We start from the raw sequence: 13,155 nt of genomic DNA, 5'->3' as shown, positions 1-13,155 counted from the left end.
ATAAAGCAGAAGAGAACACAATGGCTACTTGCATTGATGGGAAACTCCTTCATGACTTGACAGATAGAACTTAAGTCTGCTATTTAAGCTTATCCATTTCTATATTAACAATAACTGGTGCTGTTATCATTAATATTGAGAGTAGTGAAAGTTCTTATTTCCTTGTGGACAAATGGATAATCTGGATGGAGAGGATGGAAAAAATCAGAAGTATTTATTTCATTCACAAATTTACAGGTATAAAGGGAGAAAGAGATGCCAGAGTTTATCTCAACTGACATTTCCACAAGCAGATAGTTTTCTGAGAATCTAGCCTCACATTTAATTTACAACACCAGGCAGGCATTGGGAAGGTTGAGGTGCATGCAAGAGGCTGCCATAGCCCTGGGAGAACAGCCTTTTTCTCTCATCTAGCAACTGATCCCTGTTTACATATGGAACTCGCACCACACTTACTCAGCAGAATGCTAACATGCCTCTGCAGCATTCTCTCAGCAAGCAGAAAAGCCCAGTGCCACAAAAAGACATGACACAGTATATATGTTCCAGCTGTTCCTGACAGTTACCACTCTGCTCCCCCCTGCAGACAAGTATTTCACTCTCTCTCCATTCACAAGGACAAATTTAGCAAAGTCACGGGATAATTCAGCCCCTGCTCTTCCTTTCAACAGCCTGTCCTCACCATACAAATCGGGTCTAAAGGACTAATGCACTCAGGTCCACAGTCACGATTTATTGCTGTTGTTTAAACAATTAACTACCAAAACTGGAGCCTGACCACAGGCCCAGGGTGATGCTGACCCATCTGCACTGTGCTGTTTGATTGATGAATATTTTCTGCCTGGTTTGTGCTCTGTCACCCCCAGGACCCTGGTGGCAGTGACACCCCGTGGGCAGACACCTGATTTCGGAGCAGGAGCCATTGTGAAAAGAGAAAAAGACAACAGATGAACGTTGCTGTGGTTTTGCTCCAGGAAGCTATGAACTATGTAAGCTGCACGCGGGGACGGCCTTTATTGTTGTGGACAGGGCAGAATCTAATTTTACCAAAAGCTCTCATGACACATAGGGAGAACTCTGTCAATCCCTTTCAGAAAACAGACCAACGCCCTCTGGCACCAACCTCCTCTGTGAAACAGCAGCAGACATCCAGCATCTCATAGGAAAGCCTCCTGTTTAGGAAAGTAGCTGGTGGAAGACTGGAGTTCTGCTGAATAGTACATTTATTTGCAAATGTAAAACTGTCTTTTTCTGAGGTGGGAGTGGCAACAAACAGGTTCACTTTGGTTCAAACCGCTTCCCTGGCTCTTTTACCAGATGAGAGGTTTCTCTCTTCTCTGTCATCCACAAAAGCACACACTAAAAATTGTGGATCTTCTAATTTTCAGCTTCTGTTTGCAGACTAGTAAACAATTTTATGATGTCTACTCAGGTGATGAAGTAAGTCATGGCTGTCCCTTTCCACATGTGAATCAGTAGCAAATATTTTGTGAGGATTTCCTCATGGGGTAAAGATATTACTGGCCCCTCAAGGTCAGCAAATAATTCTTGCAGTTGAGGGAGGAGATACAAAGACTTTCTTAAAGATCCAAAATTTCTATTGTATTTGTCCTAATTACTTTTATGAGTTAAGAAAAATCTACTTCATTTTTCATACACAACAATGATCGGTACTCAGCTCACATGTGAGGTCTACTTTATAAGGCAATTTGAAGGAGTTTGCCTTCTTTACTTTATTAAAGGAATCCAAAACACTCTATTTGACATCAAGATTATGTCTCTTCCAGATCAGAAATAACAAATCATTATTTGAATTTTAATATCCTGAAAGTGAGGATTTGCTGAGACCAGTTTACTCCAGACTGTCTGAAGCAGCCTGAATTTGGATGGGAAGCTTAAAGAAGGGTCCCAGGTAGGCCTGAGGAAACAGATGGAAAAAGACGGCTGTAGTTTTATGTTTAGATGAAAAAATATCTGTCTAGCTATTTTCAGACTCATAAATGTGGAAGACTCACCATGAGCTGGAGGATGGGTCTCAGCTTCCCACAAATTGTCCTGCTGAGACCAGAGAACACTCTGGAGTGATGAGAAAATGAACCCAGGAGAATTAACAGAGGACACTGCCTGCCTCTGTTCTCCAGATTGCCCAAAAAAGCCTGAGAATAAATAGGAACCCTACCTATAACACTTGGGAGAAATTTTCATGCTGATGGCAGAACTGTGGATGACAGACCTTCCCTCTCTAGGCAATTAACTGTGTTTAATTATAATTGAATTGAGCAAAATACAGCAAATAGAGCATAAAGCAATACACCAAAACACAGCAAACAGACCAGATTTCTGAACTCTGTGTGTAAATGTTGCTCTGTGTGAAGAATGCAAATGCAGGAAAGGAGGGATTGTTTTGATGGCAGCTGTGTGTTTGAGACTGTTACAAAAAAGGAAGACTCAGTACAGGATGAGGAAGAAAGAAGGCCCAGGGCCCAGGCAGTCAGGGAAGCAAAATAGCAGAAAGAAAAAAAAAAAAAAAAAAAAAGGACAGCAAGGGGAAAAGCAGACACATATCCTATGTGGACTAGGATAAACTACTTTTGTCTAACAGACCCCTCAGCAGAAATGGATAGTACTCTGGAAAATATAATAGCTTCAGTGTAGTTTTTCACAGTGTGTAGATGTTTACAAGTAAAAATAGATACAAAGGAGAAGATTACAAGTATTTTCATAGTAAGGTAAAGCCTGTGGTAACTGAAGTCATGGCTTTTGGCTTATGGAATGCATCTGCCATGTTTTCAAGGCTAAGGCAGGCAGTACTTTGCAGCATCCTTTTGTGCATTTCCTGTATTCAAAGGAAATCCTGGTGCATGCTAAAACCTTTAAACAAGAATTGTTACGTTTACAAATAATCTGTGATCAGTGTGAAATCAAACCCACAGGCTTTTGGTTAAGAGATAATTTGTTTTAGGCAAAGAAGACAATTCTTTGTGACGAGAGAATCTCAACCAACATTTAAGGGAGTTAAAGGCTGTACTGCATCAGCCTGCTCACTGGATTCTCACAGACATTCCAAATTTTATAATACTCTGTCAAGAACAGGTTATTTATAGGTTTTCAATATTGCAAAATGACTGCATAGGTTAGGAGAGAAAAAGACGCCATTGAAGGGAGTAGCAAATTATGCTTCAGTTTTATTTCAGTTGGAAGAACCTCTTGACAGCTTTTGCTCGGATCTAAAATCTCTTTTAAAGTGCTCTTCTGGTTGGGGACTGTCTTCTTGAGACAGTGCTCAGATTTTGGCAAAGTAGTAGCTTATTACAGCAGAAAATATTTTATGATGTCCAAAGGAATCACCAATCATTGTAATATCTGGATGACATCATTGTTCGTAGGTGGGCAAAATCTGGCATTGAGGACAGAATACACAGTTGTAAAACTGTTTATTAAAGCCTGGATGTGGTAGCTTAAACTGATACAAATTAGTGTGGCTGCAATCCCACCCTTCATCTTGCTGTAGATCTGTTTTGCTGCTGTATTGGCACTGGCCCCTGTGTGCGTGGGCAGTTGAGTTGTTTTGCTGGGCTGATCTGAGGAAAAAATAGTAACTCTCTTTGTTAGAATCAATTTTGTTTTTTAGAATCTAGAACTAACCCGTTGCTCACCTGCAGAAACATCAGTAACAGTGCAAGGGGTCAGGAACACAAACTGTGAGAGCTCCTGGTGCTCTCAGTGCAAAAATGAACACACACACACAAAAAAAAAAAAAAAAAAAAAAAAAAAAAAAAAAAAAAAAAAGCAAAAACGGTGTAGTTGCGAAATACAGGGATATTAGAAGACTTTCCAGTACCACAATAAAGCTCTGGCTACTAAAGCTTGGATTAAAAATGCAATAATGGGATAAAGTTGTAAAAACAAAGAGTATTTGTACAGCTATCAACACTTTGAACCAGATACAAAGGATACATTAGCTATTTTGTTATAGCTTCCAATGCTGAATGTGGTCTTGCATTTGCAAACACTATTGGCAACACCAGAGACTCTCCACTGGGTGAAATGGAAACTTGATACAGAAAATTGATGTACGGATATGAAACCTGCACCACAAAAAAACAAAAAAAAAACAAAAAAAAAAACCAAAAAAACCCCAAAAAAGAACAAACAAAAAACCCCAAAAAACACACAAGAGAAAAAAAAACCAAGCAAAAAAAAACCCTCACAGAATCCCCAAGCAACAATAACAAAACTCAAACCCTTTTCTACAAGAATACTCAATGTCAAGTCTTCTGTTGCCTGTTACTGATGCAGAATCAGGGAGCATTTGTTTGTAGCCATGAACTGGGCTGCTCTCATCTCTCGTCTGCTGCAAAGCACTGCAGCCATGGACGTCCTCAGAAATGGCTCTTCAGCAAAACCTGGCTTACAAATGAATGGCACATAAACCAGGAGCACATTTGAGAAGTACCTTCTTTATTGTAAGCTCTAGAGGAGGAGTCCTAGGCTTCTTTCTAATCCTATGAACAAGAAAATAATCTGGAACCCTGAAGTTAGTAAACTTGGAAGGGAACCTGTGAATGAATGAAACAGGTAAGTGCAAGAATGCATAGAATTGTGCTACTGGACATAGCCAAGGTTACTTGTAGAGAAATAACCTGTTACTAACAGCAATATTAAAACAGCAACACTTGATATAAGCATTTTAAGCAAGATGGTAGCACTGCTGCAGTCAGGGTAACTGCTGCAGTGTGGTTACTGTGGTTGATCACACTTGGAGGCTGATGTAGGCATGGAGATAAAGGTGGCAACTATTCAAGTCAACTTGCAAATACTCCAGAGACAGCTGTGTTCCAGATCCTGCTGGTTTCTGAGTTATAAAGCTGTTCATTGCTTACAGTTAACATGTATTGCACAGTTGTGGTTAAAGTTAATTGCTGGTACAATTAAGTTAGAAATGACCAGTGTTCTGCAAGTGGATTTTGGACTATGGCATTCACTGGAGAACCTTCTGAATGTGCATGTGGGAGTGAACAGATCCCAGAGTAACAGCATACAACCTTCCCAAGGCCCTTCTTAACAAAACCCTTTTGCCATTCTAAGGAAAAGTGCTATATGTACGTGATACAGTTAAAGAGGTAATTAAACAACAACAAGTAAAAGTAACTTTTATTATTACAATTTATTATTATTATTTATTATTTTGTATTATTTATTATTACAAAGTAGTTTTTTTTCCTATTCTTGATCAAATTAGTTCCAAGACTGAGCAGCATTCACATCAGTCCCCAGGCGGCCGGATCCCCTTGTCAGGACTCCCGCAGCTCAGAACAGGTCGGTGTTGCCACCTGGTGGAGCGTGACAGCGGCACTGCCACTTGGAAATCGGATTTTCAAGTCAGCAAAGACACACATCTCAACTGATATCCAAGACACGTTTTATTACTCGAGCTGTTCGCCAGAAGATCAGCATCCTCACAGTGCATTCACATGGTTCCATTTCACCAACACTGAGTTTCTTGGTTGGTGTGAGAGCTGCGAGGACAACCCACCTGCTTACCAAGGGGCTCAGGTCTTTGAAGACCACTCCTCTTTTTTCAGCAGGTGCCTACATAATCCTCTCACTTCCTTTCTAGCTAGCAGCCACAGCCACTGCTCTTCAGCTGTGGTCTGAGTTACAAACCTGTTGCTACCGTGGTGGCCTTGCATGGATTTGGCAGATTCTTGGCATGTTGAGTTTATTTGTTCTCGTGAATTCAGCAGCCTGCTGGGTTACAGGTCCAGCGCTTATCAACTCACACAAAGGGGCTTGCATAGCAACTTGGCCTAGAAATCAATTCCACAGAATACTGAGATTTAAGAACTTACCCAAACCCAGTTATATCTGTGCTAGAGAAATGAAAACTGCTACAGTTTGGAAAAGGTTGAGTAATCACTGTCCAAAATTTTAAAATCTTATGGAATTACCTGGATGGTATATGAAATGTCACTGGATCTGTATCTTATCAGCTCTTTACATATTTCAGCAGTGTGTAAAACATACAAGTGGGTAACAGTGAGCCTGCAATTTCTCTTTTTAAATCTGACAAGACAACATAATTCTCATCATACAGTATGTTAAGTGGCATCTTTCTGAGATGGGCAGAGGAGACCTGCAAAATTGGGGTGTAGGAGACCACACATTCAGCTCTGGTGATTATATCTGGCAGACTGTAAAATAGGGAGCAATAAACCTGGGAAGACAAGGAGCTAAGAGCTAAATCTACAGTGTTAACAGGACAACTAGCACCTTCCCTCCCAACACATAAAAAAAAAAAAAAGAGGATATATTTGGTAGAATTTTTCAAATATGACAACAAAATCTAGTATACAAAGTAAGTACAAAAAAGCGCTTCCTACTTTTTAAAATAATTAATTAGATTATCACATGATAATACTGTTGTGTGACTAAGTGATTTTTTCAGGCACTGCTGTAGATCCACAAGGAGTACACAGCATAGTCTAAGAGAAGCAGCTAAGAACATCTTTGCAAAGTGTCAAATGCAAATGTGAAGCACACAAGCAAAAAATAGCCATAAGAGATCTTTCATGAAAGCAGCAGCTCGATTGTTTTGTACAGTATGCAATGTTCCTGTGAATTCCAAGGAAAAAACAAGCTGTGACAAACACTTGAGCGTTTTCTGCATAAACAGAAGCTTCAAGCATTTGAAAGTGGAGAAGGAGAGTCAGATATTAAAAGTGGTTAGTGCGCTATTTGCTCTGAAGGTTAAGAAAAACCACGTCATTTGCCTACCTTAGAGACTTTCTCATAGCTAATGGTAAACTTCATTTTCTACAGAGCGCTGCTTGGAAAAGCTATTTGGAGTACTCTTTCAAAACCAGTCACATCACTCTTCTTGATTGCTCTATGAAAAATATATTTCCCAAAGCTTTTAAAAATAAATCATGTGGAAGGGCTACTGCAGATGCTGTGGGCCTTGCTTTTTTGTGGACAATGCAGCATACACAGAAGGTGCTAAATAATTTGGAACAGCACTGTTAGTACTTTGCAGCTGTTTCACAACCTGAAAAGGGGGAGTTTGGAGCTTAGATCTTCTATGATGGGCCATAAAGTAGATGCTGAATTTCAGAATAATCAGGCAGTCATGGAAACAGTTCAGACATATGTTACTGGCACTTCACTGGAACCAATGTATAGATGGAATAGAGATCTCAGAAGTATTTCTAAATGCAGAACATGAGATCTGCAATAACCCATTTGCTCAGCTTAGTTGTTGAGTTATGCAAAAAGATTCAGATAGCTACTGAGCTTTTTACTGGACTGAAGGAGCATTTTTTGCTCATTCTGCCCACTGGGCTAAGGTTTCATTGCTGCCACTGGACAAAATGCTCATGCTACTGCCTTTGTAAGTAATCACCAGGGAACCTGGCTGATTTGGAGCTATGTTTTTTAACTCTACCAGCTCAAGGACCGTTTTGGGATTCTTTAGCAATATGAGCAAAGTTACAGCTCAGCAGCTGAAAATCTGAATGTCTTGCATGGATAGTCAGAAATAGGTGCATGGCCAGTAACTAAACTGAGCAGCTTCATTGTTGCAATTTTCAAAAGAAATATGCGAACACTGCTGAATTTAAAATCGCCCAGAAAAAAAAAAAAAAAAAAAAAGAAAAAAGAAATCCTGTGAGCTGTTTTTGCTTTGTGAGCTCCACTGCCAGCTCTTAGACCTGCAGACGTTAACAGACCATCTTCTCTCCGGTGCCGCCCGGGCCGGTTTAGGAAAGCACGCCTGCCGTTTGCAGCGGGGTTTGGAACTGCGGGGATGAACGCACAGCACCGAGGCGGCGGGCCGAGGGACGGGATCCCGGCCCTCTGCCCTGCTCCGGTGACACCTCCACCCCAGCGTGACAGGGCCACGTTGGAGGAGTCCAGAGGAGGCCACGGGGCAGGAGCGGAGGCTGGGGCCCTCTGCTGTGGGGACAGCCGAGGTGCCGCTGCTCGGCCCCAGCGGGAGCCGCTGGGGAGATCGCTCTGGAGCCTTTCCGTTCTGGAACGGGCCCACGGCGGCGGGACGGCAACTGTGTACAGGGACAGATGGGACAAGGGGGAACGGTTTTAAACTAAGAGAAGAGATTTGGATTAATAATTAGTATGAGGGTGGTGAGGCACTGGCACAGGGTTCCCAGAGAAGCTGTGGCTGCCCCTGGATCGCGGGAAGTGTCCAAGCCCAGCTCGGATGGAGCTTGAAGCAGCCTGGGGTGGCGTTAAGGGTCCCTGCCCGCGGCGGGGCTGGAACGAGACGCTCTGCAGGGTCCGCCCGACCCCAATGCGGGCCGCGCCGTGGGCAGCGCCCTGGCGAGCCGCGCACGCTCGGGGGCGCCCGGCAGCGCAGCTATCGCGAGAGCCGCGCGGCGCGGGCCGCGCGGAGGGGCGGGGCCGCGCGGCGCGGAGGGGCCGCCCCCGCCCCCCGCGGCTCCGGCGCCCGCCGAGCTCAAGATGGACCCGGGCCCCGGCGAGGAGCCCCGCGCCTCCACGTCCTCCGCCACGGCCGCCGCGCAGGAGCCCGGCGCCGAGGAGGTACCGCTCCGCTCGGGGGGCCGCTGCGGGGGGTGGAGCCCGGCCCGCTCGCCCCCTCCTGCAGCCCCTGCTCGGCCCGCGCCGCCCCGGCGCTGAGGCCGCCCGGGCCCCTCCGCCGCGGCCCGCGAGGGCCCCGCGGGCCGGCCCCGCCCGGACACGCCCCCTCCCGTGCCTGCCCTTGGGCAGCGGCCGTCGCCTCCGCGGCCCTGCCATGCCCCCGGCCCGGCCCTGCAGCCCGGGCCCGGGGCCGTGGAGCCCGAGCGGAGCCCCTGCCAGCCCCGCGGCCTGCGCGCTCCTGCGGGGTCCGTCCTCCGGAGCCCCCCGCCCTGCTGTTTCCTTTCCTGTGCCCCGGGAAAAGCTGGCCCGGCGCCGGCAGCTCCGCGGGCTCGGGAGGGCGGCCCGGAGAGTTGGCGGCTGACAGGGGTCAGGGCCTCCCCCTGCCCAGCTCGAGTTGTACCCTGGTGCAGAATACACCCCTGGAGAGAACGCGGATGGCTGCCAGCCGCCTCTCCCTAGTATTTTGGAAGAAAGACACCAGGCATGTAGAAAGTGACGTATTCAGGTATCCTTGGAAACAGAACGAGATTTAACCCGAAGAATATATCTTAGAAAAAACTTAGTAGGAATGAGGAGCGTACATCATATATTTGTGATACTGGAGAAAATTGTGAACCTACTCATAACAGTACGTTCAGGTGTTTTATCCCAGTTACTGACAGTCCATTTTGCCTGTAAAGAATGTTTGAAGCTTTATTTTATTATGTATGCAAACAGTTACGGGACACAGTGAAGTGCAAGCCTGGACTTTACTTGGTTGCTCAAAAGAAAATGTTTAAGGGCTCTTTCTGTGTTGTATTCAACTTACTCTGCAAAATTTTATGCATGTCAACTGTACAGTCACAGTGTCTGCATAACGGTGGCAGTAATGCGACCTGTTGTGCTCTGCTCCCCTCTCAGTATTCTACTTCATAAATAGTCTTTGTTGTACTAACAGAACTGTCTTACTGGCTATTTGGAAATGTATTTCCACCTTGTAAATGTGAGTTTAACACAGAAGGAATCCTTTTTATTCTTAGTGCATCTGTTCAGAGTTTTCAGTATCACAAGTTGTAATAGTAAAGTCAACTAAATCAGCAGCAGTGCTTGTTCCCAGTTGTTTATTTAGGTGTTCATGAGGCCTCCTCACTTTGGGACTGTTAAACTTTCTGGATAGGAATCTTTCAGCCTGGATTTGGGAACTCTCTTTAGGGTAGTTTAATATTAGAGATTTTAAAGGGAGTGTTTTGTATCCTTGGAATGCTCAGGATCTTTTGAATATGCTGTGTGGGTATTGTAAGGTGTTTAAATGATGCCAGTTTTCAGGGGACTGTTTAATCTATAATGGAAATAGGTTCTAGAGTAGAGACAAATTGTTACTGGTGAGTTTCCCGAGCTAAAAATGAAACTACTTTTGTGGTGGTGAATTGCACTGAGACTTCTGCTGTCCTGGTTCCCGACAAGTCAGCCCGCTACCTGATGAAGATATGTTGTGTAAAGTTTCTAGGGAAAAACTGTCAGACTTCATGAAATATTTTGTGTTCCTGTATTGTATAAAGGTACATGGTCCAGTTGTTAGGGGGAAGTATTCTTACTCATACCAAAATCTAGTAATTGTCAAGGTGTAGATTTTTGTAATTCAGAGCATGCTGCAGAAGCAAGTTTGGGTATGATGGCACCACTAGCACAGAGCAGCACTTCAGTGAACCTGCAGCATACTCTGCCCGTGCTGAGGAAGAGAAGGGGCACAGGGATGCATGTTCATGCTTGTCTCTTTCATTGGCTTTTGATAATGTCCTGTTTGTTATTTCTGATGCTGTGGAACCATCAGTATTCAACAGAAGCACTGCAATGAGAAGCTGGGGGGGTAAGGACAGTGTGTTTTGTTTCCTCTTGAAGGGTGGGGTGTATGCTGTGATTTTATTGTGCTGTGGCTGCAGGAATAAGTCAGCTCATTTAGTGTTTTAACTCAGAGTGTGTTACTCAGAAATACTTACTTCAGAATAAATTCGATTTGTATGCCACCATAAGTTTTATCCTTCTGGGATAATCTGAGTAAGAAGAGAACTGGCATTGCAGCTGTCTGCCTTGGGGCTCAGAAAGATAATACTGCATTGCGATTTGCTTGGAAAACTTTCAGTTTTAAGGGATTCTCATAATATTGAGTTGTTCTGCTTGAAGAAACTTAATATTTACCTGAGGTAGACAGTTTTTTTCCAGTAACACGTATCTATCTAATTTATTTCTAGGGCAAGTGAGTCGGCCTGAAATGGCCTACTGTCAATTTGTTTTCATTTAAGGAATAATTTGACACTTAATTGAAGGACTGGACCTGATATTAGCAATGTCAGTCTATCTCTTTGGAGTGTGTTGTTCAGTAATGTAATGGAGGTGTGAATATACACGTCTGTATGAGCTCTCTGTGGCATGTTGGAGTAACTTTGCTTTCTGAGATGAGCTGATTACCTGTGTGATTGAAGAACATTTAAGTGAATAGAATATTTTTAATGCTACCTATTTGCAACATTTGGCCTTGCAAAGGTGAGGTGGAGCATTTATAAAATCATTAAGCTGTCAAGCAGCTTCATTATACACTTAGTACTGTTCACCTCTGCAGAGAATTATGGCTTTGGGCCAAACTTGAAACTGTAATCTCTGACTTCAGAAAATATTCCTTACATTTGCATGATTGTGGTTAGAGAAGAAGCTGGCATGTGTATTTATCAGTAACAGTTCTGAAATTTAAATCCAGCAGTGTTGCTTGACAGATTTTTAAATATTTGGTACCATTTTGGCCTGGTTTTGCTACTGAACCCTTAATAGTTTAAAGTAATTATTATTTTAATGTATTTAATACTAGTCTGATACTCAAAGCACTTAAAGCAGATTTGTGCTCTGCACTGTTATATTTTATGCAGACATGCACCCTGACAGCTCCTTCCAGTTTATTCAGAGCTTTTCAAAAACATTTTTAGAATTTAAAACATCTCAAAATAGGTTTTTTTTTAATTGGCATAGTTCAAAGACCAGTTAGGAAAGTTTTCCTTAATTAGGGGGGAAAAAAAATCTACCATTTCATCATTTTACCAATATAGTTGTGGAAAACCTGCTTTGAGCTTCACAATTGAAGTCTGGTATGAATCTCATAAACTGCAAAAGTTGCATTTTAGTTACAATTCCTTAGATTTCTTTCATATATAGGAAATAAGGTGGTTCTTCAGCTGTCTGAGAGCGTACCATGGAGTTGTTGCTGCATGGATTGAATTGGTTGGATGGTTATTTTCCTAGGTTTATGGTTAAGTGTAGTGAAGCTGTGTTTCCAATTGGATTTGGGACCGTTCATCTAGAAGTGGAAACAGACAAAACCCAACTGAAGTGCAAGTGTCAGGGACTTACAATTAGGAATCTGACATTTAGAAACCAAAACTTTTACATTTTTAAAAATACCTTTTCAAGATACTAAACTTAGTTATGCATTTATAGTGAGATCTCTGTGAAAGATTAAACTTAGTGCTCTTTCAGTAATTTCTTTCAATCTGGATCCTGTGTGTAGATATAAATATGAGGATCTTTAGTTTTATCGTGGACATGAAGTTTTGCTTTAGGTGAAATGATATGATTAATGCACTCATTTCATTTTGACATAATTATTTTTGAAACGTACCATGCTTGTTTTGCAGTTTGTAGGTTTGTTCAGTTTGATAGATCTTGCTAAAAAAAGTAAACAAACTGGTATTTATAAAATGTTTAACTTCTGATTTCCAGAAAAATGATCCCCCATTTCAACTCAAACTTCCTCCAAAGGCAGCTAGACCTGACAAAGAAGTTGACCCAGAATATGAAGAGAAGATGGTAAGTGCTTTCATGAGAAAACATACAGCAGCTTTTTGTGGCTCTTGCTTGTTGGAGTAGGATCAGCACAGTTACAAGGAGTTACTGCAGCCTGGATGTGTCAGAAAAGAAAAACAGATCCAGATTCATTTAGATGTCTAGGCCCATGTCGTGTGTCTCACAGTGGCAAACAGGTCAGGTAGTGGTAGTTCTGTTAAATACTTCCCATTCTTCCAAATATTTTTGTCTGCATGTGTTTGGAGTTGTAGACTCTGTTTTTTATGCTCAGTAGTTGTCAGTAGATTTTTGGTTTTGTGGTTTCTTTTGCAGTTATCCACACACATCTGTGGTAAGGAGTTACTATTCAATTATATTTTTTATTTAGAATTCTCCCCATTTTGTTTTGAATTGGTTTCTGCCAGTTTTATTTGATCACTCCTTGGGTCATGTCAGAGGCATCCTTAAGCTACTTCTTACTTAACTGAAATACCGAAGCTGCTGCCAGTTTCTCTCATATAAAACCAAGGTCTTAAATATTTAAATGCCCCATAATATGTGTGCCATAACAGTGCAAAAGAGGATTTGTCCATGACACCAGTGCTGGGAGCTTGTAGTGCTGGAAAGGAGATGTAACAGGGTAACTTCTGTGTTACAAAGAGGCAAAAGCCTGGAGGACATTATAAGACTCCTTGGATGACATTTGTAATAAATTCTTGGTTTAAGCTGATA

General features: G+C 42.7%; 1 protein-coding gene across 1 annotated transcript in view; it reads left to right on the top strand.

Moving 5' to 3' along the window:
• Positions 1 to 8,402: 8,402 nt before the first annotated feature.
• SMARCA1 (SWI/SNF related, matrix associated, actin dependent regulator of chromatin, subfamily a, member 1) overlaps positions 8,403 to 13,155 on the top strand; it is a 30,496-nt gene continuing 25,743 nt past the window's right edge. The window contains exons 1-2 of the mRNA XM_068204886.1: positions 8,403 to 8,559; positions 12,361 to 12,447. Coding sequence (XP_068060987.1) covers positions 8,479 to 8,559; positions 12,361 to 12,447 — 168 coding nt within the window. The 5' untranslated portion in view covers positions 8,403 to 8,478. The remainder of the gene's footprint in view (positions 8,560 to 12,360; positions 12,448 to 13,155) is intronic.

This window comes from Anomalospiza imberbis, chromosome 14 (genome assembly GCF_031753505.1).
Source record: "Anomalospiza imberbis isolate Cuckoo-Finch-1a 21T00152 chromosome 14, ASM3175350v1, whole genome shotgun sequence".
Classification (NCBI taxonomy): Eukaryota; Metazoa; Chordata; class Aves; order Passeriformes; family Viduidae; genus Anomalospiza; species Anomalospiza imberbis.
This window is presented reverse-complemented; position numbering and strand designations above follow the sequence as displayed.